Source organism: Macaca fascicularis, chromosome 7 (genome assembly GCF_037993035.2).
Source record: "Macaca fascicularis isolate 582-1 chromosome 7, T2T-MFA8v1.1".
Taxonomy (NCBI): domain Eukaryota; kingdom Metazoa; phylum Chordata; class Mammalia; order Primates; family Cercopithecidae; genus Macaca; species Macaca fascicularis.
In genome coordinates, this window is record NC_088381.1 from 158,052,869 (window position 1) to 158,080,556 (window position 27,688).

Consider the following 27,688-nt stretch of genomic DNA (forward strand, 5'->3'; position numbering starts at 1 on the left):
TTATAGAAATGTTTCTACCGTAATTGTGGCATTGGTAACATTTAATAAAACTTGAATTATATACTAAATTGGTAATTTTTATTGGATGTAAATTATAGTTCAATAAAGCTGATTTTTAAAACACTCAATGTAAGTCCTGACATGTGCATTTGTGGTATGTAAATTCTACATCAGAAAGGAAAAAACTAAACAGTTGTTGAATTCCAGTTAATGATACACATGCTGAAGTATTTAGGGGCAAGTATATGGATGTCAGCAGTTTACTCTGAAATGCATAAGATGTAAGATATATTAATGGACAAGTAGATACATGATCAAGCAAGTATAGAAAAATTTAATTGTCCAATCTCAGTGGTCAATTTGCAAGCTGCCATTGTAAAATTCTTTGATATGTTTGAAAATGTCATTATACAATGTTGGGGGAAACCAGGTGACTTCAGGTTTTTCGCAGAGCCAAAGAGTTCCTATTGGACCAACTCTTTAGCAAATAAAAACTGTAAGCTCTGGAAAAAAACCTTCTTTAAAAACCAACTTCTTAAGATACTGAAATAGACCAAAAGCAGGCAGATACTGGAGAGGAGTCAGTAACTGGAGGACGAGCACCGGACTGTGTGAGTTTCCTGTTTTTTACCACCGTTAGCCTGAGACCAGGTGTCCATGCACCTTGCAGGACAGGTAAGCCTCCAGTGTACAATCTACAGTCTCGCTGGCTTGAGGAACCAGAGTAGAGTTCAGAGCACCACAGCCTCTCAAGAGTAAAGGGGGAAATAACAGAAAGGCAAGCTAAAGGGGAGATTCCTAAATTCTGTATATAAACTGCCCAAATCTCTAGCTGACCACTGAACTATGCATGCAGGACTAAGGCTAAAAGAACTGAACTAAAAGTTGAACTACTTCCCACTGCAGGGGAGACAGTTTTATCGCTGAGTTCAACCAAGTTAACTGCATGTTTTAAAATAATAATTCTTTTCAGAGGAATATAAGAGAATCCCGAGTTTCTACAGTACAACATAAATTATACACTAAATACAATGTCTAGGATACAATCCAAAGTTACTCACTATCTGAATAAAAAAATTTTGCCTCATTCTCAAGAGAAGAGACAAAGGAGATCAACCCCAAGAAGTTCTAGTCAAAGCTATTAAAGCAACTATTAAAACTCTGCAAGACTATAAAAAAAAAAAAAAGTTCAAATAGTAATGGCCGAAAAAACTCCCAAATTTGGTGACAGACATAAATTTACAGATTCAAGAAGTTCAGTGAATAATAAGCAGGATTAATACAAAGAAAACCCCATCTAGATGCATCATAGTCTACTGAAGACCAAACTTAAAGAGAAAACATTGAAATCAGCAACAGGAAACTAGGGAGTAATGATTCAAATGACTGCTGACCTCTCTTTAGAAACATTGGAGGCCAGAAGACAGTGCAACATCATCTTTAACACGCCGAAAGGAAAAAAACAAAAAGTCACCCCAGAGATCTGTATCTAGCAAAAATATATTTCAAGAATGAATTTAAAAAAAAAACTAATATTTTCAGATAAAAGGAAACTAAGAGAATTTGCAGATCTAAATTACAAGAAATGCTAGAGGAAGTTCTTCAGGCTAACAGGAGATTTTACCAGAGGGAAACTCAAATCTTTAAGAAGGAATAAAAGCCACTGAAAATAGTAAACATCCGAGTAAATACAAAGGATGTCTTCTTTCTTTCTCTTTAAACTTTGTATTACTGTTTAAACAACAGGCAGGCATGGTGGCTCACACCTGTAATCCTAGCGCTTGGGGAGGCCAAGGCAGGTGTATCACGAGAACAAGAGATCGAGACCATCCTGGGCAACATGGTGAAACCCCGTCTCTACTAAAAATAAAATTAGCTGGGCATGGTGGCATGTGCCTGTAGTCCCAGCTACTCGGGAGACTGAGGCAGGAGAATAGCTTGAGCCCAGGAGGTGGAGGTTGCAGTGAGTGAGCCGAGATTGCGCTACTGCACTCCAGCCTGGCGACAGAGTGAGACTCCATATCAAAAAAAAGTAAGTAAATAAAAATTGGTGGGATTTTAGCATATGTAGATAATTTGAATGACAATCATGGCATAATAGATGCAGAGAAGGGAAAAGGAAAGGACCCTTTACAGTAAGCTATCTGTATTTTATCCAAAGTGATACAATGTTAGTTAGCTCTTAGCTGTGAAACGTTCATCCCTAGAGCAACCACTTAATGTAAAGATAGAGCTAGAAAGCCAATAGATAAAAATGTCTGCTCTGAGAAAGACACTATTAAGAGAATAAAATGACCAGCCACAGACTGGGAGAAAATATTTGCACAACAGTTATCTGATAAAGCCTTGTTAACCAAAATATACAAAGAATTTTTACAATTCAACAATGAGAAAACAATGAGATTAAAAGATGGGCCAAACCAGGAGTTTGAGACCAGTCTGGGCAGCAAGGAAAAAAAAAAACTTGGCATGGTGGTCCATGCCTGTAGTCCCAGCTACCTGAGAGGCTGAGGCAGAAGGATCACTTGAGCCTAGGAGTTCAAGGCTATAGTGAGCTATGATCGTGCCCCTGAATTCCAGCCTGGGCAACTGTCCCTTAAAAAGAAATAGGCTAGAGACACCTCACCAAAATATACAAGTGGCAAATACACATAGGAAAAGATGCTCCACACATCATATGTCATCAGAGAAGTATAAATTAAGACAATGAGATACCACTACACATTTATTAGAATGGCCAAAATCCAGAACACTGACATCACCAAATGCTGGCAAGGATATCGAGCAACAGCAACTGTCATTTATTGCTCATGGGAATGCAAAATGGTACAGCCACTTTGGAAGACAATTTGGCAGCTTCTTATAAAACTAAATATAGTTGCCATATGATCCAGCAATTGCACTTCTTAATATTTACCCAAAGGAGTTGAAAACTTATGTCCACACAAAAACCTGCACACAGATGTTTATAGCAGTTTTATCCATAACTGCCAAAACTTGGCAGCAACCAAGATGTTCTTTAATAGGTGAATGGATAAATAAGCTGTGGTACATCCAGATAATTGAATATTATCCAGCACTCTTCAGAAAATGAGCTGTCAAGCCATGAAAAGACACAGAGGAATCGTAGATCCACATTGCCAGGTGATAGGAACCAATATGAAAAGACTACATACTGTATGATTATACCTATGTGACATTCTGGAAAAGACACAACTTTGGAGACAGTTGAAAGACCAGAGGTTGCAGGAGTGGAGGTGGTAGGATGAATAGGCAGAGGCTAGAGGATTTTTAGGGCAGTGAAGCTACTGTGTATGATACTATAATGGTGGACACATGTCATTATACATTTGTCCAAACCCATACAATGTACAGTACCAAAAGTGCACCCTAATACACACTATGGACTTCGATAATGTGTTAATGTAGATTCATCAGTTATAACAAATGGACCACTCTGTTGGGAGATATTGATAGTGGGGGAGGCTATGTGTGTGTGTGGGAGCAGGAGTATTTGGGAAATGTGTACCTTCCTCTCAATTTTGCTGTGAACTTAAAACTGCTCTGAAAAATACTCTATTAACTAAAAAAGACCCAGTTAATCCAAAAGATGTCAGGAAAGGTAGAACAGAGAAGCCAAAAATAGTGGGGACAAACTAGACAAATAGTAAAATGGCAGACTTAAGTCCAGTCGTATAAACAACTACATTAAATGTAAATGGTCTCTATCTGCACTAGGATGGCAGCCACAGGCCACGTGAGATACTTGTTAATTGACATTAAATAAAATTTAAATCAGTCTCTTCATTGCACTAGCCACATTTTAAGTGCTCAGTAGTGACTCCCGTATTTCACTAGTATATTGAACAGCACAGATATAAAATATTTCCATTATCACATAAATTCTATTGACCAGCATTGGTCTGGTCAATCATGGAGATTATCAGAACTGACACAAATCCCCCCAAAAAGACCCAACTGCATGCTGTTCACAGCAAGTCCACTTAAAATACGTAAACTATGCAGATAAGTTAAAAGTAAATGGATGGGAAAAGATACCATGCAAATGTCAAGCAGAAGAATGTGGTGACTGGATTAATATCAGATAAAGTAAACTTCAAGGCAAAGGGTATTACCAGAGATAAAGAGGGACATTTCATATTAATAAAAGGGTCACTACACCAGGAAGATAAAATAATTATCAATACATATGTTTAATATCAGCTTAAAAGTACATGAAACAAGTGACATAAAGGTAGAAATAGATGATTACATAGAGCTGGTGATTTTAAATATTCCTCTCACCAATCAATAGAATACAGAGAGCAAATGTCAGTAAAGATAGATCGTATAAACACCATCAATTACTTTTAACTGACATTTATAGAACACTATAGCCAACAACTGCAGAATACACATTCTTTTCAAGTGCACATAGTACATTCACTAAAATAGACCATCTGGCTGGACCATGAAATAAGTCTCAACAAATTTAGGAAGATTGAAAACATACTGAATATGGTTCTCTGAACACACTGGAAATAAGTTAGAAATAAATAATGTGTCCTTTTTAAACTCCAGATATTTGGAAATTAAGCAACACACTTTTAAATAATTCATGTGCCAAAAAAAATCAGAAAATAATTTGAATAAAATATGAAAATACAATATACCAAAATTTTTAGGATGCAGCTAGCACCAGGCTAACAGGGAAAGGTAAAGTTTAAAAATACTAATGAGACAGCCAGGTGGGAGGGGGTCGCTGGAGAAGCTCCAACCAGCCTGCCCACTGAGGTGGAGCTGGAGCCTGGGGAAGTTCACCACCCTTGCAGCAGGGAGGAGCCCGACCCCTCCTCTTCCTGTGTGGAACCTGGGATTCAAGCTGTCGGCGGGAAGCGCTGTAGCAGGGACTCTGGTCTAGAGAGAGTGCCTGCTTCTCCCTTTTCTTCCTTTTCACCCAATAAAGCCCTGCTTTACCCTTCAAACCCTCCACCAACCTAAATTTTCATGGTTGCAGGACGGACAAGGACCCCATCTTTAGCTGAACTAAGGAAAAGTCCTGCAACACTAACATTAGCAAAGAAGAAAGGTCTAAAATTGGTGATCTAAACATCCACCATAAGAAGCTAGAAAAAGAAGAGTAAATTCAGAAGTGGAAGAATAAAAAGAATAGAGTGGAAACCCCAAGTACAACTTATCCCAGATATGCAAAATTGGCTTAACTAACATTAGAAAGGCAATCAATGAAATACAACATATTAACAGAATAAAGGAGAAAACTATATGATCATCACCATAGATGCAGATAAGGCATTTGAAAAATTCAGTACTCATTCATGCTTCATTAAAAACAAAAAACTCAGAAAACTAGAAACAATAATAAAAGGAAACTTCCTTAATCCGATAGTTCCTATGAAAACCCCACAGCTAACATTATATAAATGATGATAAAAGGAAAGTTTTCTCCTAATATCATAAGACAAGGATATCTGCTTCCACTTCTATTGAATAATATACTGAGGCTCTAGCCATTACAGACAAGAGGGGGAAAAGATGATAAAGATCAGGAAGAAAAAAGCAAAACTTGTAGATGACATGATTATTTATAAAAAAACTCCTAAAGGAATCAACAAAACATGTACAACTGATGAAATGTAGCAAGGCTGAAGAATTCAAGTACTTTTGCAACAATCGTGTATTTTATGGACTACAGCAAACAACTGAAAAGTAAAATTTTGAAATTCCATTTACAATAACATTAAAAGAACATAAAATACTTTAGAATGAATTTACAAGAGATGTGCAAACTCTCCAATATGAAAACTTGGTTAAGAAACCCTAAATAAATAGAGGAATATACCTCTTTCATGAATTGTCAAGATGTTCTTTCCAAAATCCAGCACAATCCCAGAAATCAAGATCCCACAGCTTTTTTGATGAAATTAAGCTGATTCTATGATTTTTTAGTGGAAGTGTAAAAGTTTTATAACATTCAAAGAATCTTGAAAAAGGAGAGCAAAGTTAGAGGACTCAATTATAGTCCCACTAAAGACCTACCATAGAGTTATAAGTAATGTAAATCCTGTGGTATTAGCATAAGGGTGGGCAAGTAATGAACAAACTAAATTCCTGAAACTCAGGCATATTTATCTTTTCAACAAATAGCATTGGAATAACTGGAAATCCACCTGGACAAAATGACCTTTGACTCTTCCCTCATACCATAGGGAAACAAATGGATCATAGACCCAAATATAAAAGTGTGGGGAGACAGAAAACCTATGCAACCTTGAAGGAGGTAATGATTTCTCAAAGGGCACCAAACATACAGAAAACATATTTAAGAAAATAAATGAGAAAATAAATAGGCAAATCAGAGGTAGAAATATTTGCAAGATATGTATCTGAGAAAGGACTGGTATCCTGCATATATAAAGGATCTCTATAACTCAGTAACAGAGAAACTAATTTTATAAGTGGGCAAAATATTTCAACAGAAAATTCACAAGAGAAGGTACACAAGTGGCCAGCAAGCACATTAGGGAAATGCAAATTAAAACCACAGTGAGATATCGCTACATCCACCAGTATTTTTAGACATCAGGGAAATGTAAATTAAAACCACAGCAAGATATTGCTACATCCACCAGTAGTTTTAAAATTAAAATGACTGATACTGCCAAATGTTGACAAAGATACGGAGCATCCAGAACTATTGTACACTGTCAGTACAGCTGCTTTGGGAAAATGTCGGGCAGTTTCTCATAAAACGAAATACATACGTACCCTCTGACCCAGCAATTCCACTCCTAGGTCTTTACGTAAGAAATATGAAAACATATGTCTACATAGGTGTACAAGAATGTTCCTAACAGTTTTATTTATGATGACCAAAATTTTATAACAGTTCTCCTTTCTATCAATAGAAGGAGAAAGAATAAAACTATGGTATATCCAAACAATGAAAAACTAGCAATAAAGAGGAAGGAATTACTAAGATATATAACATGGGTAAATCTCAAAAACATGTTTTCCACAAGAGAGTACATACCGGCATGATTCCATTTATATGGAGATTTAGAACAAAAAAAAAAACTGAGTTCTATAAAAGCGAAAGTAATCGATGGCAGAAAAATTCTGAACAGTGGTTTCCTCTGGAGGAATGTGGGTGGGGAGTTACAGGGAAGGGACTTCGGGGAACTCTGACCTGTTGATGATGTTTGGTTGGTGGGTTGGATAGGTGATTTGCAGAGGTGTACGCATTTGTCAGAACGCACCTAATGATACACTTAAGATTTATGCATTTCACTGTATGTAAATTTTATCCGAAAAGGAAAAAAATTCTGTAAGTAAATATTGAACCCTACGTAGTGATATGCAGGCAGAAGTACTGGGGATGAGGGCGGAAGTGTGCCAAGCTCTGCAGCTTACTCTGAAATGCATCCAAACCAGATGGGTTGATGGATGGACAGAGGGACGGATAGGTATCTAATAAATCAAGTATAGTAACATGTTAATTGTAGAATCTAGGTGGTGGGTATACGGGTGTTCACTGTAAAGTTCTTTCAACTTTTAGAATGTTTGAAATTTTTCATAATAAAATGAATTTAAAAGGTAATTGCGGTACTCACCCTGGGTGTATACACAGGCACCTATTCTCGCGATGCCCCTAAAGCTCTTGCCCCTCAGAAGGCTAGATGAAAGAGGGGCATTGGGGAGTGAGTAACAGAGCTGAGAGGGCTGCTAACAGCACCAGGGTTTCTGATGAAAATGCACTCACCAGAGCTGTGTTTCATTATTCGAAATCATACGGTTTTACTCAACAGGGCTCCTAGCCCTTCTGTCTCTGCTCCTGGTGCGTAAGGGTGGTGTGTGGGGCTCTGAGTCTGGGACTGCTCTCTCGGAAGGTGGGAAGATGCCCACGTATCCATTCCTCTCCGCGTGCAGATTCGCTCCCACACGCCCGGGCGGGTGATTCCGGAGGGCCGCGCGGGGCTGTCTGCGCGGGCGGGGGCGGGATGTGTCTGGAGGAGGCAGAGCGCCCTCTCCCGGTCCCGGAGGGCCCACGCGGCCCGGCTGAGCGTCCCACCAGCCGGTTCTGCATTCACTCCCCAGATCTGCGCGCCCTGGTGGGAGCACTGCAGCCCCTGGTCGGCCTTCCAAACGCCAGGCGTCTACTGGCGGAGACCAGCGCAGGAGGCGGGCCCGCGCGCAAGGAGGCGGGCGACAGGGTGGAGTCGCCGCAGCTGGCAGCCGCACGGCTCCACCTGTTGCCGCGTCGGAGCGCGCCCGCCTGAGAAGGCAGAGCGCGGTGCGGACCTGTGCTCCCCGCGCCGGCCGGCAGGGCAGGGCCGCGGCTGCCAGGAGGCCCGGGAACAGTCCCGACGGAGCGGCGCGGAGAGGGCGCTCCCCGGAAGGTGAGATCTGAGAGCGGCAGCGGCGCCAGCGCCCCCTACAAGGCGGGGTTTCGGGGAGGGGGCCTTGGCGGTTTGCTGGAGAGCATGCTGATGGTGTGCGTGAGGTGGGGGATGCCTTCTGCGCGGACCCCGCGTCCAGGCAAAACTCTGGAACGCACTAAGCTGCCAAGCCCGGGTGGAAGAGATGGAACTCTCCAAGGTCAAGGTCTCCTGGCCGCGGGGCCCTTACAGCCCCCAGTCTTTGGCCTCCTCTCTGGAAGCGGGGCTGGCTCGCAGTGCGGGCTTGGTCCGGGCGGAGCCCACTAGTAGGCGCAGAGGACGCCCCCGCGCAGGATCCAGAGACCAAGGGTGCTCTGGCATGGGCAAGGCGAGGCCGGCTGCCCGGGGGAGATGCCCCTAACTTCCTTCGCTCCCTGTTCCAACCTCCCTTTCTGGTCTCCTCTCTCCAGCCTGTCCGCGCAACGGATGCGCAGCGTTGGGGCCCGGCGGGAGGTCGGAGCCCGCGGACGCCGCTCAGTACAGCCCCTCTCTCCTTGCGCCCACCCTGGACCCGCTCCATCCCTAAGCCCCAGCAGCCGATTCGGTGACTCGGGAGGCCACAGGCTCAGCGCGACACCACGACCACAACTAGGACGCACCACCGTCGGTCTACCTGGGGAGGCACCTACAAAGCTAGCAGACTGACGCCCGCGTCTTAGCCGTCGGTGGCCTGAGAAGCGATAGTCAAAGGAACCAGGACCCAGTGGCTCTGCTTACCCGCCGACCTCCGGACCCCCTCGACCTTCTCTTCGGCGGAAACTCGACTTCGCTCGAGCTTGCCCTGAGGACGCGCCACGCCCCCTCCCCTACCTAAGCCAGACAGGGAGCAGGGATGGAAACGGCGTCCGCAACCCAGCGCCAAGCAGACGTGGACTCTGCGCCCGCTCCCTGGGACCTTCGGCGTTAAGGAGAACTCCGAAGAGAGCGGGGGGAGTGGAGGGGAACGGCGGCGACAAAGCGGATTTGAAACTAGGCGTCAAGGAGGACGTGGGGAGCTGGCGCCGCAGGAGCTACCGAGGCGGCGGCCGGGGGAGCCTCGCGGCCTGCGGGAGCTCCCGGCGGTCATGGGCGAGTCGGCGGTGGGGCGCCTGGGAGCCGGCTGAGCGCCGGGGGCCCTTATTTCCCGGGGGAGGGCGAGACTCCGCTGGCGCCCCTGGGGGCTGCCCCTGGGGGCCCGGCCATGGCCGGTCGAGGTTTCAGCTGGGGCCCGGGCCACCTGAACGAGGACAACGCGCGCTTTCTGCTGCTGGCCGCGCTCATCGTGCTCTACCTGCTGGGCGGCGCCGCCGTCTTCTCCGCGCTGGAGCTGGCGCACGAGCGCCAGGCCAAGCAGCGCTGGGAGGAGCGCCTGGCCAACTTCAGCCGCGGCCACAACCTGAGCCGCGACGAGCTGCGCGGCTTCCTCCGCCACTACGAGGAGGCCACTCGGGCCGGCATCCGCGTGGACAACGTCCGCCCGCGTTGGGACTTCACCGGCGCCTTCTACTTCGTGGGCACCGTCGTGTCCACCATAGGTAAGTGTGCTGGCCGGACTCGCTGACAACCTCCGGGCGGCCTCCACTTCCTCTCGGGGGGAGGGGGCAGGACCGACCCTCTCAGCCTTTCATTCATCCATCTGGGCACCCAGCCCGACTGCACTGACATGAGCTGTAGCCTGATCAACAGGTGGTATTGCCTCCCCGCTGCTCTAATGTGGTCCAGGCACCGGCAGCTTCAGCGTCACCTGGCAGCTTGTTAGAAATGCGGTCTCAGTCCCCTCTGCAGACCTGCTGAGTCAGAATCTGCCTGTTAACAAAGTCCCCAAAGGATTGGAATGATCCTTAAGTTGGAGACGCTCTGCTCTGGGAGATTTTCAGTCTCATGAAGGAGACAGGGCTTGAGTTCATGGGGAGGAAAGCTTTTACAGATGGGGACAGGAAACTGAACATTTACTGAGTCAGTTAGAAGGGAAGTGCAGGTTTTAAAACATTCTGCCCTCGACTTCACACGGAGAAAAAATCAGAACACCAGACTGGAAGTGAGGAAGCCAAAGTGCCAATGACGGTTCAAAGGATGGAAAATTTCCCACCAGGAAGAACCAGGGAAGTGACCTTTGGCCTGAATCAGTTCGTGTTAGGCATAACTTGGGTTTGGGAACTGAAAGCGCGTTGCACCCTGGAGCAGGAGAGAGTCACACTCAGGGGTCCCATGAGCTGGTTGGAGCGGTGGAAGGAAGACTAGGAAGGTCTGCTGACTAATGGGATGGAGGTGGGGGTAGGACCTTCACTGACAGACTGAGGAGCTGGAACTTATCTAGAGGCACCTGGGAGCCATTGAGAAGTTTTTAGCAAAGATGTAGCACAGCTACAATCAGTTGTGTTTATTTCCCAGCAGAAGGAAAATGATTTAGGGGAGTCTTTGCACCACACCCATAAAGATTGTTCATCCTTGAAGAATAATCAAGTGATTAATGGGGGTTGGGGAAGATGCTGTAGAAATAAATTCTGAGGGAGGCAAAAAGAGACCTGGAGCAGGGGAGGGAGCTTGGAAAAGTTAGATGGAGAGGCAGTGGCCTCCAAGCTGCAAAAAAGGCTGGCAGCTGCAAACAGCCCAGGGTGCATGTGCTGAGCGCTCTGTAGCTACTGCCCCTGTGCGCTCTAGAAGAGCTCGCTAGTGAGGTGGGGAGAGAAGTTGAACCTCCTTGAGGCTCCCACACATGGCTGTGCTACATAGACATTCTGCCAGGAGAAGCAGCACAAAAGACAAAAGAGATTGGCTTCAGGTTAGATTCATCAAGAAAGACTTCCCAGGGCTAGTCCGGGAATTCAGGGCTTCAGCTGATGCATAGCAGGCGAGGCAGAGGACCAGCATGATGAGGGACACACAGGTTGTATCTGAAGTGCCTGGTTCCCAGCCCCCATCCCATCCCAGATGGTGCTGCCCATCAGGCCATGATGGCACCACCATAACTAGGTATCAGGCAGGAAAACTCGCAGCAGACCAGAACGGGCCCAAGATTGGTGGAGGAGGAATAACATCCCCATGCTTCTCCCCCCGAGCCCGCATTCTCTGCTGGACTCTAAGCAGACAAAAGCCCAAAAGCCCCTCCTCACATCACCTCCCATGTCTCAGAAGACAGTTCCAGAATCTCCGCATAGGCAAGACTTGGGATGAACAAACTGATTAGGAGGTGTCATTTTGGAAGTGACCTTGACTCTACTGTGTTTGCATAGCAAGTACAGGATTTTTTTAGATTGAATGGTTACTTGGGATGGTTTTGATGGGAGATTTGAGGGCTGACTCTTCCCCACCACCATCAAAAACCATCTCTTTGTGCTCCCAGTGGGCACAGAGGCAGGAAGGAGCAGAGCATGTGTGTGGACAGGTGCATCCATGTAGCAGGAACTGAGAGTGGCATGGGTAGGTGGCCATCTAGGAACATGGGCTTTGGTGATACGAATATGACAATGTGGCATGGAGGAGTGGAAAGAAACCTGGACAAAGAGTCTGGAGTGGGAGCTTTTCATCGTGCCTTTGTATCTTGGGCAAGCCTCTTAACTATTCCGAGCCCCATCCTTTTCTCATCTGAGGCATCTACAGAGTGCCCACCTTGGTATCTGACACATCAGCTATTTGGTGAATATTAGTCCTGCCTGCCCCTGCTCCCTCCCTCCACCTAAGCCTGCCCCTGGCACAGGGTTCTTGTGAGGGACAATAAGTTCATGTAAGTGCATGCGTGTTAAAAGGTAAAAAACGTTATGTAAGTGTGGGCTGATTTTTATTTCTCATTTGTAGCATTTCCTTTTAAATTGTTTCACTAATTGTTGTAATAACAGCACTGGCTAACCTTTATCAGGCCCATTTTAGGCACATACTGTATGATTATTACGTGAATGTGCAATGCAGCTCATTGCTGTGTTACATTCACACTTCATTTCAGCCAACACAACTCCACGAGGTAGACATAGCAATCCTCCGTTATAGATGAAAAAACTGAAGGTTCAGGTTTTTTGTAAAATAAAATATAAAGAAGAAAAAATCAAGTTATATGCAGTCATATCATCCAAATTAACCATTGTTAATGTTTTGGTCCATTTTCTTCTAGTCTCCTTTTTCCTCTGCATATACTCATACACATATGCATTTTTAAAAATTAGAATTATATTCTATAAACCACTTATATCTTGCATTTTTATGGTAACATTACATGATGGTGTTTTTCTTCTAAAAATTAATTCCACCATGCTTTATTCTGCAAAGACTTTGAGGTAGCAGACAAAGTATACAGTAAAATAATTATAAAATATAAATAAAACTTCAGAACGAGGGAAAAGAAGAACAGAAATATGGAATGCAAGCAGAGCTATGAAGTTGCTAGAAAGGAACTTTGTCTTAGTTTGGGTTCCCTCAGAAGCAGACCTTGAGCCAAGAATTTGAGTGCCAGCAGTTTATTGGGAGGAGCAAGGGATACACGTAGGTGCAAGAGAAAGTGAATCAAGGAAGGAAAGTAAGTTAATCCAGGGTATGCTGGTAAGTCAGGCGCCATAGTGGGCAACTGGTACCTAATCCCAAGTGGAAGCTTGGAAGCAATGCAAAGTTCCTGACCCAGATATCCCACGCAAGAAAGCTGGGATATTTACACACCTACACCTGTCAGGAATTGGTTATAAAGCTGTCTGGGGAGGATGAGGAAGGAGCACAGGGATGTAAGTTCCAGGTACTTCCGGCCTTATTTTCTTCTGTGGACAGTGCAAGGGTAGCCTTCAGGCAAAGACAGGCTCTGCTGTTGGAAATCAGGCCAGTATGCCAGGAAATGATAACAAGATCCCAAGGAATGGTGGGGAATCCCATGGAAGGGAGAGAACCAGCAGTGACTGTTCAAGCTTCGGATGTGGTTTCAGGCTTCATGGCAGACAGTCATGACCCATGTTAGAATTCTTAGTATCAGAAAGGAGGAAACATAAACCTTTCCCAGTACCTAATTCTCCTTTTTTTTTTGACACAGAGTCTTGCTGTCACCCAGGCTGGAGTGTAGTGGCACAAATTGGTTCATTGTAACCCCTGCCCTCTCGGTTCAAGTGATTCCTCTGCCTCAGCCTCCCAAGTCGCTGGGATTACAGGTGTGCACCACCATACCCGGCTAACCTCTTTTTTTTTTTAATAGAGATGGGCTTTGACGTGTTGGCCAGGCTGGCCTCAAACTCTTGACCTCAAGTGATCCTCCTGCCTCAGCCTCCCAAATGCTGGGATTACAGGTGTGAGCCACTTTTTTTTTTAGGGAGTCTCACTCTGTTGCCCAGGCTGGAGTGCAGTGGCATGAGCTTGGCTCACTGCAACTTCCATGCCTCCCAGGTTCAAAGTATTCTCCTGCCTTGGCCTCCCAAGTAGCTGGGATTACAGGCACAAGCCATCATGCCCAGCTAATTTTTATATTTTTAGTAGAGATAGGGCTTCACCATGTTGGCCAGGCTGGTCTTGAAATTCTGGCCTGAAGTGATCCACCCAACTCAGCCTCCCAAAGTGCTGAGATTACAGGCGTGAGCCACCACGCCTGGCCCCAGTACCTAATTCTCAAAAGTGTTTTCTCCTCGGGATTATATATAGGAGACATTGTATAGGATAACAGATGATATTCACAAATAATATTTTCCTGGAAAATGCAATTGAGGATTTCATGTCACTGTTACCTAATTGAGACCTTTGACTTGAAAGTCAAAGCTTAGAGTGGAAAACAGTTTGCCAGTTTCCCTAAAGGTTAAACCTAGAACTACTTTATGACCCAGCAATTCAATTTCTAGGTATATTTCCCCCCAAAAAAAATCAACAGTAGAGATTCAAACAGATATTTGTGTACCAGTGTTCATAGCAACATTATTCACAATATCCAAACAACCCAAGTGTCCATCGACAGATGAATGAATAAACCAAATGTGGGCTACATACAATGGAATATGATTCAGCCAAAAAAAAGGAATGAAATTGGCCAGGCACAGTGGCTTATGCCTGTAATCCCAACACTTTGGGAGACCAAGGCAGATGGATCACAAGGTCAGGAGTTCGAGACCAGCCTGGCCAATATGGTGAAACCTTGTCTCTAATCAAAGTATAAAAGTTAGCCAGGTGTGGTGGTTCGCGCCTGTAGTCCCAGCTACTCTGGAGGCTGAGGCAGGAGAATCGCTGGAACCCGGAAGGCGGAGGGTGCAGTGAGCCGAGATCACTCCACTGCACTCCAGCCTGGGTGACAGAGCAAGACTCCATCTCAAAAAAAAAAAAAAAGGAATGAAATATTGATATATGCTATAACATAGGTGGACCTTGAAAATAATTATGCTTAGTAAAATAAGCCAGACACAGAAGGACAACTATCATATGATTCCACTTATATGAGGTATCTAGAATAGGCAAATTCATAGAGATAAATTAAAATAGAGGTTACTGGGGCTGAGGGAAGGCCAGAAGCGGGAGTTATTGTTTAATGGGTGCTTTCAGTTTGGGATGCTGAAAACATTTTGGGTATAGACAGTGGTGATGGTTATACAACATTGCAAATATATTTAATGCTATTGAATCGTACACTTTTAAATGGTTAAAATGACAAATATGTTAAGTATATTTGACTGGAGTAAAGAAAACCTCAGGGCAGAGTATTAAAACACAGTTCAGAAATGTTGATTCTGAAAAAGGCTAGAGATCATACATGAAACGGGAATACATTTAAAGTACTCAGAGAAGTAAAATAACAATTTGTCTGGTAAATGATCTTCTGTGAATATCTTTTCTCTGAAACCAGCTTTTGTTAGGAATTTGTCCCCATATTTGCTGGTGTGTCTATAGCTAGCCTCTGTCCCCAAAGGGTTTGCGGTACTCTGCATTTGACAGAGTCAGGGGAGGCTTAGGTTTTGCTGCAGTAACAAGCGACTCCCAAAATCTCAGTAGCTTAATGTAATAAAAGTGTACTTCGTACCCACACCAAGTTCACTATGGGCGCTGGTGATGCCACAGGGCGGTCGTCTCTGTGTTGCCCCAGCGCTTCAGGCCTCTTCCGTCTCTTGGCTCCTCTTCCTCAGCACATGCTTCCAGGATTGCTCTGGAAGGGGAAGAAAGGGCTGAAGAGTCGACTACCAATGATCAAATGGCTGCCACCACCTGGAAGTAGCACAGGTCCCCTCCACTCCCATGTCATTGGCCAGATCAGTTCACAGAACCACCACACCCTACTTCAAGGGGTCAGGGAAACATTACCCCAGTCCCTTCGTGGCAAGCTGCAGAAGAAATGTTTCTTCCAGTCTAAAAAGGATGTATTGGGCCTGGCGCGGTGGCTCATGCCTGTAATCCCAGCACTTTGGGAGGGAGAGGTGGGTGGATTGCTTGGGGCCAGGAGTTCGAAACCAGCCTGGCCAACATGACGAAACCTGATCTCTACAAAAAAATAGAAAAAATTAGCCAGGTGTGGTGATGCAGGCCTGTAGTCCCAGCTACTTGGCAGGCTGAGGTGGGAGGATTGCTTGAGCCCAGGAGGTTGAGGTTGAGGCTGAGGCTGCAATGAGCCATGATTGTGCCACTGCACTCCAGCCTGGGCAATAGGGCAAGACCCTGTCTCAAACAGAAAAAAAGAAAAGAAAAGAAAAGAAATGCAGAGTCTCAGGTCAACCCCAGACCAACAAAATCAAAGTCTATGCTTTAATAAGACATCCAGGTGAGTCCTGGGCACATTGAAGTTTGAGAAATCTAGAGTCTAGAGGGGGTCGTTCGTGCTGTGATGTTGCTGACTAGGACAAGCCCTCCCATGCTTTAGAACACAGACAAACCAGTGGCCAGGCAGGTATGGTGAGGAGGTGAGCTCACCTGCTGTCTTATGACCTCCTCGCCAGCTGGAAGTCAAGTGCGCTGAGGGCAGGTTCATTACACACCATCCAGATGCAGGGATGCGCCGGGCTCAGGCTGAGAAGATGACTCGGTTCATGAGGACCTGAGATGCTCAGACGGAGAGGCTCAGCCCTGCCTCATATGTGACTAGATTCTCAACAACAGTTTTTATTCTTTTTTTTTTTTTTTTTTTTTGAGACAGAGTTTCGCTGTGTCACCCAGGCTGGAGTGCAATGGCGTGATCTTGGCTCACTGCAACCTCTGCCTCCCAGATCCAGGCGATTCTCCTGCCTCAGCCTCCTGAGTAGCTGGGATTACAGGCGCCTGCCACCACATCCGGCTAATTTTTGTATTTCTAGTAGAGATGGGGTTTCACCATGTTGGTCAGGCTGGTCTCAAACTCCTGACCTCGTGATCTGCCCACCTCGGCCCCTCAAAGTGCTGGGATTATAGGAGTGAGCCACTGCACCCAGCCCTATTCATTTTTATTAAACAGAAATAATTATGCAGATGCCCTTTTCTGGCCAGGGGTGTGACCCATGATTGGCTCTGCATGGCTGTACTCTACAAGGCCCCCATGGGATTCTGGGGCTCAACTGGTAGGTGTGTGGTTGGCCCTGGTCAGTGTGTAAATCCATGTGGTGCCAAACTGAATATTGCTTTGGGAATCTTTTTTTTTCTTTTTTCTTTTCTTATGGGAACAAGGCTGGGGAAAGAGCTTTTGAAATCTAAGTATATCAAGTCCAAACAATAAAATATTGGAAATCATTATTTTATAGTACAAAGTTATAAACTGACATCAGAGAAGATGAAGCGTTCAGAAAGAATAAAAATATCCCCCAAATGCATTGATGATATACATTAATGGATGTTATGCATGAGTCCAGATTTAAATCATACATTGAGCACTTCACACATTACAAAGCATTTGTGCACAAACCTTACGGGATAGGCGGGGAAGTTATTACTAATTCCATTTTGCACGTAAGGAAACTGAGGTGCAGACAGCATAAATCTCTTGCTTAAGACCACACAACTATAAAGTGGCAGAGTTAGAATTAGAACCAAGTTTTGTTTTGTTCAGTGTCTAGTGATGAATATATATTAGTTTTGGAAGACTGGGAATATATGGGAAAGTATAAAACAAGTAGAAATCATCCATAATTCTACCAACAACAAACACTGTAAATAGGCTGGGGAATCATATTATACAAATTATATTGAACCTAAAGTGCTATTTTAAAAATCTAAGATGCATCATTATTTTACATACCATCAAGAAAGAAACACTGCCAATTAAATTCCGACATGCTACCTGTTGTGGGATGCATCTTGATTTCAGAGAGATTAAAATTTGGGGGAAAGGTGTATCTTAAAATCACTGAAATGTATTTTGTATCTCGTTACTTTCTATATAACCATTATAACATGAGCAGATTGTTGTAATTAGGCAAAAATGAATCTTCTTATAATTAATATCTCTTTGATTTCTATTAAAGTTGATTCAAAATGTTTATTAAAAATACTTATAGTTCATCTTCTCTGAATCAACTAATTCTCCCCTCATTTTTCTGCTGGGAGCAAGGGGGATGCCATGTTAATTAAAGTGTACCTGTGTGCTTTATAGTTTAAGGATTTCGACCCTGTATAAAGACTAAATGTGTCATATTTTTCATTCTTTGTTCTCTGTTCAATGTCTATAATTTCTTATTTATTACTTAGATAGAGAAATGTTTTTCATTTCAATTCAGTTTTCGTATTTCAGTCCTTTCCTTGTGCTTTCTCCCATTGTCTTCGTGCTTCAATCTTTGTCCATCCAGATTCCATAAGAATGCAAGCTTTTGTTTGGTATTTTTTTTGCAACTACTCTCCGTTTCCAGTTACAGCAGTGACTTTTAGAGCACTTTAATGTATTGTTTCATGCGAACAGTGGCAGGTGCATTTTGGAATTGCAGCTGAGGAGCAATGTGTGGTCATGGGGAATGAGGAGACAGGAAGGGTAGCTGGTGAGAGCTTACCTCCACTCGAGGTAGGGTGAGAGGGCCATACCTCTTCCAGCTTCTAAAATTTCATGGGGAAGCTCAGATCATCCATTCTGAGAATCCTGGATTTGTTCAATTATTTGTTTCCTGCTGGGAACGTTTCAGTATCTGGAAGTTAGAGCTGTGTTGCAGGACATAGCCCTCACTCTCCATTGCCCAGCATTTAGTATTCACATATGCTCATCTTAGCCTGTTGCATTAGAAATTCTTGTTTATATTATAAAATAGAATGGCTTCCTTTTCTTTTATCCTAAATTCCATCCAGTTCTCTCTTTCCCTCTGTCCCTTTGTCTATGAAGGAGAGATGGGTTTGGTTTGAGTGTTAACCCAAATAATCCTTGGGCTCCTTGGGGTCCTGTCCAAGAAGCTGTCTTCTTTTGAAAGAAGCACGGTGTGTTAGCCAAAAGTAATGAAAAATAAATTTGATTTCTGCTTGTATCTTAAAAGAACCTTAAAGAGTCTCCAATTTATAACGTAAAGGAAACTTCTTCCTTTTCTCCTCTCCCAGGCTCTCATATCTATCTCAAAGGAGTTCTGGAACCTCTTAAGCCTAAACTCCTCACCAAGTTTCTCCCAACCATCAGCCCTGTCTTTCTGTCCCTCCTGGTCCCATCTCCCCACATCTCTCCCTGGTCCCTGTTATCAGGATTGACTTCACGTCTGCAACATCATTTAGCTTTCTCTCAGCATATTTCCTGGACTCCCCATAGTAAAGGACAGTCCTGGCAGTTTACCAGCAAGTAACAGTCTTTTCCCCTTAGAAGGAAGGAGAGAATTGGGAGGCCAAGGTGGGCAGCTCACGAGGTTAGGAGATCAAGACCATCCTGGCCAACATGGTAAAACCCTGTCTCTACTAAAAATACAAAAAATTAGCTGGGCGTGGTGGTGCACGCCTGTAGTCCCAGCGACTCGGGAGGCTGAGGCAGGAGAATCACTTGAACCTGGAAGGTTGCAGTGACCCAAGATCGCACCACCACACTCCAGCCTGGGTGACAGAGTGAGAATCTGTCTCAAAAAAAAAAAAAAAAAAAAAAAAAAAAAAAAAAAAAAAAGGAAGAGTAGGGGAAGATGGTGATCACTAGGACATTAATGACTTTACACCTGGGGAACATCTCAGCCATTCGAGGAGGACATTTCTGCGTTCAGACCCAGAAGCACGGGGTCCTGCTGAGGACAGTGGGAGAATCACCTCATCAGGAGGCACCTCTGTCATAACACGGCCCTCCCTTCATCCTCTGGCCTTCTGCCTCTTTCGGTTCAGCTCATGTGAATTGCCAGATATTTTACCAGGACCTTCAGCACACCTACTGCATCTTCCTTTGGCCAGAGAGCCATCTTTATAAGCTTAATTAGGTGCTCAGGGGTTTATTTTTCCCATTCTCTAATCAGCTGTCCTGTGTCTCTCAACTGATCACCTCTCCTTGAAAGGGAAACACTGTAATCCGTGAACTCAGGGGTCAGAGGGTGAATGTAAATGAGTGTAACACGTGGTAGGACATTAGGGAGCAGTAGGGCCTTGTACCCTGGAGAGAGCAGCCCCAACACAGGCATTCAGATTCTCACTTTGAAACAGCATTGTGCTGGCCAGACAGGTCTGAGGGGTTGAGTCCCTCAGTTGAAGCTTTGATGATCACGAGCTCTGGGCTTCCTTATCTTTGGGAGGGAGAAGGACAGGGAGCGCATAGCATCGCTCTTGAGTGTAGCAGAGCTTGCTTTTTATAGTTCACTTAAAGGACGCTTTTTCACAGAGAGTGAACCTTGCATGCACTTATTTCTAAAAGAAACTAAGGGCGGTTACACTCACTTAAACTCTTCTAATTTCTGTGACTACACACAGTTATTGAAATCTATAAGTATGTGTGGACTATTAGCTTTTTCACATTATTTCCTATACACTTTCTCAAGAATTCCACGTGTTTATATGAATGCAGAATGGTTTAACTATCCTCAAATAGTTGGACTTGGGGGTTATATGTGATTTTTTTTTTTTTACTATTGCATATAATAAAGGTATGAAATTTTGGATTTCACACACACAATGTTAAATACAATGCACATCTTTGTGTACGTTTAGTTGTAACAACAACCCCATAAGGTCGGTACTATTAATATTCTCATGTTGCCGACAAGGATCCCGAGGCTCCGAGAGCTTCTGTGCTCCGTCTGAAGCCACCCAGCTGGAAGCAGTGTGGCATCTCCCTTCAAACCTTACACTCTGAACCATCACTTCTTTACCTTTTCTTCCTTTGGGGTCCGTGTTGTGGGAAGAATCGCCAGTTAAAGTGACCGTGTATGGTCTCTTTTATTTTATAGTGTGGTGGCCCTTAGGTGACCTGGGATAGTCTAAGAAGACAGAAGTGGTCTGGTTAGCAGAAGCCCAGCGGAGGCTGATGATGTGTGTGCTACCACGGGTGTGAGATTTGGGTAGCGTGCTGCCTACCGCCCAGGAGTCCATGTAAACAGAGACTTCTGCCTCCCACCGGCAGTCGGCAGTCGTCTCAAAGCTGCAACCTCTCTCCCATCACCATGAGGACGGGTGCCCGCCCCCAGGACCAGTTCAGACATATTTGATCCCAGAAATCACTTCCTGACTTTGCCTGTTAGCTCTTGTCATGTTGGCACCAAGGTTCTCTTTGTCTTGGGTCTTCCCTCCTTTTTTTTTTTTTTTTTTTTTTTTTTTTTTTTTTTTTTGAGACAGAGTCTCGCTCTGTCGCCCAGGCTGGAGTGCAGTGGCCGGATCTCAGCTCACTGCAAGCTCCGCCTCCCGGGTTTACGCCATTCTCCTGCCTCAGCCTCCTGAGTAGCTGGGACTACAGGCGCCCGCCACCTCGCCCGGCTAGTTTTTTCGTATTTTTGTAGCAGAGACGGGGTTTCACCGTGTTAGCCAGGATGGTCTCGATCTCTTGACCTCGTGATCCGCCCGTCCCGGCCTCCCAAAGCGCTGGGATTACAGGCTTGAGCCACCGCGCCCGGCCTGGGTCTTCCCTCCTTTTAAGCAGCTGATGAAGATCACAAGGCGTTAGCCCTGAAGATCAACCAGGACTATGGTTTTCAAACTGTGGTCCACGGAGCCATGGGGTTCATGGTATTTTAAGGGCTGCTTCAAGGGCCAAGAGGACCCCTCAAGTTGTTGTGGGTTTTTTTTGTTTGTTTTGTTTTGTTTTTCTGGAGAGTTTCACTCTGTCACCCAGGCTGGAGTACAGTGGCGTGATCGCGGCTCATTGCAACCTCTGCCTCCTGGGTTCAAGCAATTCTCTTGCCTCAGCCTCCGGAGTAGCTGGGATTACTGGCGCCGGCCACCACGCCCAGCTAATTTTTCTATTATTACAAAATAGGGATGGGATTTTACCATGTTGGCCAGGCTGGTCTCAAACTGCTGACCTCAGGTGATCCGCCCACCTCGGCCACCCAAACTGCTGGGATTACAGGTGTGAGCCACTTTTTTTGTTTTTTTTTTTGTGTGTGTGTGTGTTTGTTTTTTTTGGAGGGGGGACGGAGCCCAGGCTGTAGTGCAGTGGCGTGATTTCGGCTCACTACAACCTCCGCCTCCCCAGGTTCAAGCGATTCTTCCGCCTCAGCCTCCCGAGTAGCTGGAACTACAGGTGCGCACCACGACACCGGGCAAAGTTTTGTATTTTTGGTAGAAACGAGGTGTCACCATATTGGCCAGGCTGGTCTTGAACTCCTGACCTCGTGATCCGCCCGCCTCAGCCTCCCAAGGTGCGGGGATTACAGGCATGAGCCACCAGGCCTTGCCTCAAGTTTGTATTTATTTGATTGTTTCAGAGCAGAAGAACTTGATATATTTATATGTCTAAAATATTTATCCTGTTTAGCCACTTTTTGATTGGCTTAAATTTTTTGTATGTAGAAAAGATTTTTATAGAGCCAAATACACTCATTTTGAGCAGCAGCATTTTTTTCTATAGCTTTTCATAAATGCAGGTCCCCTCCATGGTTGAGATAAAGATTCTTATCCATTCTCTGTTCAGCTCTTTAACTCATCTCAAATGTTATTTTAAATGATTGCTTTTAAAAAGGTTTTGTGAGGCTGGGCGCGGTGGCTCACACCTGTAATCCCAGCACTTTGGGAGGCCGAGGCAGGCGGATCACGAGGTCAGGAGATCAAGACCATCCTGGCTAACACAGTGAAACCCCCTCTCTACTAAAAATACAAAAAAATTAGTTGGGCGTCGTGGCGGGCGCCTGTAGTCCCAGGTACTCGGGAGGTGGTGGGCGCCTGTAGTCCCAGCTACTTGGGAGGCTGAGGCAGGAGAATGGCATGAACCCGGGAGGTGGAGCTTGCAGTGAGCCAAGATTGTGCCACTGCACTCCAGCCTGGGCAACAGAGTGAGACTCTGTCTCAAAAAACAAAAAAAAGGTTTTGTGAGGTTGACTATATAGTGATGCTTTGACTTATTTCTAAAATTATTCTATAATGATTTGAGAATATGCATTTTGCAGATTTCTCCTTTTTATTTGTTGTTTCTATATATCCTGTTGTATCTATATATTTCAGTTGGTTTTTCTCTTATGTTACTGAATTTTGGACCTGGAGGAAACATTATCCACAACCACCCCCAAACAGAAAACACATCCAAAATGACATTTCATTGTATGTTTCTGGGCATATAAATTCAGTGCTATTGCTTTTATCACTTGCATAATTTTTATTACTATTTCATTATAATAGTATTACCTTTACCTCTAAATGCTTTATATGCTAATACCTATTTTTAAACTGAGATATGATTAAATTTCTGTATCATATTAGCAGACACTTGCAGATTTTAGACCATCTCTTTAGTTGTAATCTTTAGTAATTTTTGTTTTAAATTAACCTGTTAACACATTTTTATATTTTTTTAATTTTATATTTTTAAATTTTATTTTATCTTTGTAGGAAAATTTGATGTACTTAATATTTGGTTTCACTGGTATTATCCTCCTTCATCCTATACTTGTCTTATCCTTTTAAGTCTGTTTTCAATTCTGTATTTTTATTGTGATGGCTTAGATGTTCTTTTTGTCATTTAAATATGATCAGAATGAAATCATATCTAAACTATCTCAGGATAAAAACCATTTCTACCACTATTTTTTATGTTTATAAATAAAATTGAGACCTCGGTTTATTGGTGATACAGAATCTTTCAGCTTGGGGTTCAACCCATTTCCTACAACCTCCTTGCCTCCCAGGTCCTTGTTGTATCTTGTTCCCTGGAAATGCTTTTTTAAATGACGTTTTTACATCTTGGAATCTACCTTGTATCATCACATCTTTTAACTGAGAGCTTATGACCTCTTTAACCCCTCTAGTGATTTATGGACTTTTCTTTTTTTGAAACGGAGTCTGGCTCTGTCGCCCAGGCTGGAGTGCAGTGGCGCAATTTTGGCTCACTGCAACCTCCACCTCCCAGGTTCCAGCGATTCTCCTGCCTCAGCCTCCTGAGTAGCTGGGATTACAGGTGCGCACCACCAGGCCCGGCTAATTTTTTTTTTTTTTTTTTTTCCCGTAGAGATGGTTTTTCCCCGTGTTGCCCAGACTGGTCTTGAACTCTTGATCTCAGGGATCCACCTTGGCCTCCTAAAGTGCTGGGATTACAGGAATGAGCCTCTACGCCAGGCCTAGACTTCCCTTTTTGGTTCTCCCCATCTCTCTCTCTAGTTTTGTTCTTCTCATGCCTCTGGACCTTAAGGCTTTGGTTCATCATTCACTTAAACCCCATTTTCTCTCCTCAAGCTTTGCTTGTGCCTTCAAACAGAAAGTAAAGGCAAAATAATTAACCTTTGAGAGAATGACTTTTCCTGTGTGGTCTGAAAATGATGCCCCGTTTAACACTTAGTGGAGTTGGAGGAAAGAGGAAATAACAACCATATTTGTTACCTGTTTCTTCTGTGCTTTCTGTCTGGTGCTCTTCTTACTCCTAACTCTGCAGCCACTTTTATTGGTACTTAGGTCTCAAAGTAGTATTGTTCCTTTTGGTTGCCTGTAGTACTGCTTCTTCAAAATGACAGGCATATTGACTGCAGGTTGCATTCGGCTGCATGTAGTAGGAAATAGCAGTGATTTAAACAGACAGAAATTTATTTTTCTCATATAGCATAGAAGTTCAGAGGTCTGTGATCCAGGGCTGATATAATAGTCCCACAAGGCCACCAGAGTCCCAGAACCTTCTGTCTCTCTGTTCTGCCAGGTTTAGATGGTGGCTCTGTCTCTCTTTTGCTCATAAAACAGAAATTGTAAGCACTATCAAGACAGGAAGAGGGAAGGAAAGAGGTAAAAGGTATGTGCCAGCTGAAAAGAACTTTCTGGGAAAACTCCGACAATTCATTGGTGCCAACCATGTCAGATTGTCCCCCAATCCCCATCTGCACGTGAGCTCATTGCTATCTCAAATGCAGCTAGGGTTTCTTTGTTGAGGCAGAAGGGAAGTCAATATTGTGTAGCAACAATATTGTGTAGACAACTAACAGTGTACCTCCTGGAAAAAGAAAATATTGTCTGAGCGTCTTTCTTTCTGGAATTATTTTGGAAGGTTCTCTGAGCAGTTAATGTCTTGATCAATTGTTTTTCTATTCTGGGGAATTTTTTTTTTTTTTTTTTTAGATGAAGTTTCTCTCTTGTTGCCCAGGCTGGAGTGCAATGGCACAATCTCTGCTCACTGCAGCCTCCGCCTCCCGGGTTCAAGCAATTTTCCTGCCTCAGCCTATTAAGTAGCTGGGATTACAGGCACCCACCACCACGCCCGGCTAATTTTTTGTATTTTTAGCATAGACAGGGTTTCGCCATGTTGGCCAGGCTGGTCTCGAACTCCTGGCCTCAGGTGATCCGCCTGCCTCGGCCTCACAAAGTGCTGGGATTATAGGTGTGAGCCACCATGCCTGGCCAGTCCTGGGAATTTTTCTTCAAATGTTTCCTTAATGATAGTTCAGAGAATCCCTGCATTTTTATCTTGTCCTACTTATTATTCTCAAGTTGGGTATTCATGTTTTTAAAAGTCTACTAGGTACTTTTGCTTTGTTTTCACCTATTTGCTTACTTTGATATTACGGGTTTGATTCTCCATGTGTCTTCCAGCTCACTAATTCTTTTCTCCATTGTCTGATGGCCGTCCACTGACAGTGCTTTCAGCAGATACTATTTCAGCAGCCTACTGTGTGTCAGGCACTGGCCTGGCATTCCTCTTTGCTATTCTTCTGCTGCCGTCTTTTTCATTATCACGTGATAGTTATTGATAGTACCTTATTGTTATCTCTCTCTTCTCTCTTAACATGGATTTTCTTCATTAAATCTTGCTCACTTGTGGGGTTCCTCCCCTTTCAATTTCTCTACTTGTTTACTGTAAGCCATCCCATTCCCAACAGAATCATGAACCCTTTTTTAGGGCTCAAAATCTAAAAACTGAACGTAGGCCACATTTATCATTTTCCTCAGTAAGGCCTGTCTTGTTCCTTCTAGCTCCTGATCCTTTTGGCTCCAGATGTTATATATTTAATATTTGGAATAGAGACATGCTATACTATTTCTCAACCTACCATATTTTGAGAGGACTTAGTTTCTTTAACAGACTGTGACCCAATAACAGCAGCTGTATAAAGAAATATATAAAAGGGCCGGGCGCAGTGGCTCAAGCTTGTAATCCCAGCACTTTGGGAGGCCGAGGTGGGCGGATCACCTAAAGTCAGGAGTTCGAGACCAGCCTGGCCAACATGGCGAAACCTGACCTCCACTAAAAATATAAAAATCAGCCAGGCGTGGTGGCGCACGCCTATAATCCCAAATACTCGGGAGGCTGAGACAGGAGAATAGCTTGAACCCAGGAGGTGGAGGTTTCAGTGAGCCAAGGTCATGCCATCCAGGAGGCAGAGGTTTCAGTAAACCAAGATCATGCCATTGCACTCCAGCCTGCCTGACAGAGCAAGACACAGTCTCAAAAAAAAAAAAAAAAAAAGAGAGAGAGAGAGAGAGGAAGGAAGGAGGGAAGGAAGGAAGGAAGGAGAAAGAAGGGAAAGAAAGAAAAAGAAAGAATAAAAGGCATGCTTTGAATACACAGCGATGTAGTTGTGTAGAAAGAAGGAAGGGAGGAAGAGAGAGGGAGAAAGAAAGAAATGAAAAGGAAAGAAAGAAGGAAGGAAGGAAAGAAAGAAAAGAAAGAGAGAGCAAGAAGGAGGAAGGAAGGGAGGGAGGAAGGGCGGGCAGGGCAAGGCATGCTTTGAATACCCAGGGATGTAGTGCTGAGTACTCAGCAACAGGTGAGCCGATTTCACAGGCTGATGGATGAAGACTGAGCTCCCTGAACTGATGAAGTAGCAATCATCACTCCTTCAATTAAGTAAGAACTTTTTTCCTGGAGGACATGGGGCCTAAGGGCTGTTTGAGAAGAGATCATGACCTGCTCATTCTTTCAACAATCCTATGAGTTAGAGAAAGTCAGGCTCAAAAGAGTGAGTAACTTTCCCAAGTCCACACAGCCGTTAAGGAAGCATATTGCTTAGGAATTTTGTTTGCCTTCAATGTTACAAAGCCCTGAAAAGTAGCGGAAGCACACAAAGTGTTACTCTATCCTGTAGAAGAGGTCTCCCCTACAGGTACTGCACGTAGGCAATTCAGAGTTGCTGTGGGGACTGCACAAAGTCAACCAGGAGTCAAGCCTCTTCAGCTGGGTGGTATAACCCTAGTTCTCAGGTTCAACATGGCTGCTGGTGTGCTGGCCATCACATCGACGTGCTAGGTAGTAGGATGGAGGAAAGGGAGAGGGAGGGGGTGTCCCTTCCCTTTTGAGGCACTGTCTTTGGTCAGTTTCTCTAAGAAACAGACTCTGGGCCAAGGATTTGGGAGGAAATGATTTATCAAGGAAGTGCTCCCAGAAAAAAACTAGTAGGAGTGTGAGGGAATTGAGGACGAGAAAAGGGAAAAGTCAAACAAGAGGTTATTTTATGGAGCATAAATTACACGTTAAAATTTGGCCCACCTGGAAGCAAAGGAACTGGGTTTTTCTACTCCCACACCAGCCAATCATTGGCTGTGGCTGGTGGGGTAGAGGGGCCTACACCACCCAGGTCTCAGCTGTGTGCAGTCACAAGTGTGAGCCATTAGCCGCAGAGCCTGCAACAACTGGGAGATGCACTCACAAGGCTCAAGGGGTTTCGAGGAATCTGGATGGGGCACAAATAGTGTCTACTATAAGGGGCTTGCCAGAAATTCCAGTTACTTCTCCTTATATTTCATTGACCAGAACTTTGTCACATGGCTGCAGGAATAGCTAAGAAATGAAGTCTTTATTCCAGCTAGTAATGTGTCAGAAAGCAGTGCCCAGGAACTCAGAAAGAAAAAGATCCTGG

The 27,688-nt window shown here is 44.3% G+C and overlaps 1 protein-coding gene across 1 annotated transcript in view; it reads left to right on the top strand.

The window, feature by feature from the left end:
- Positions 1–8,275: 8,275 nt before the first annotated feature.
- KCNK13 (potassium two pore domain channel subfamily K member 13) overlaps positions 8,276–27,688 on the top strand; it is a 125,177-nt gene continuing 105,764 nt past the window's right edge. The window contains exons 1-2 of the mRNA XM_015454121.4: positions 8,276–8,417; positions 8,867–9,970. Of these exons, the coding sequence (XP_015309607.1) occupies positions 9,637–9,970 (334 nt within the window). The 5' untranslated portion in view covers positions 8,276–8,417; positions 8,867–9,636. The remainder of the gene's footprint in view (positions 8,418–8,866; positions 9,971–27,688) is intronic.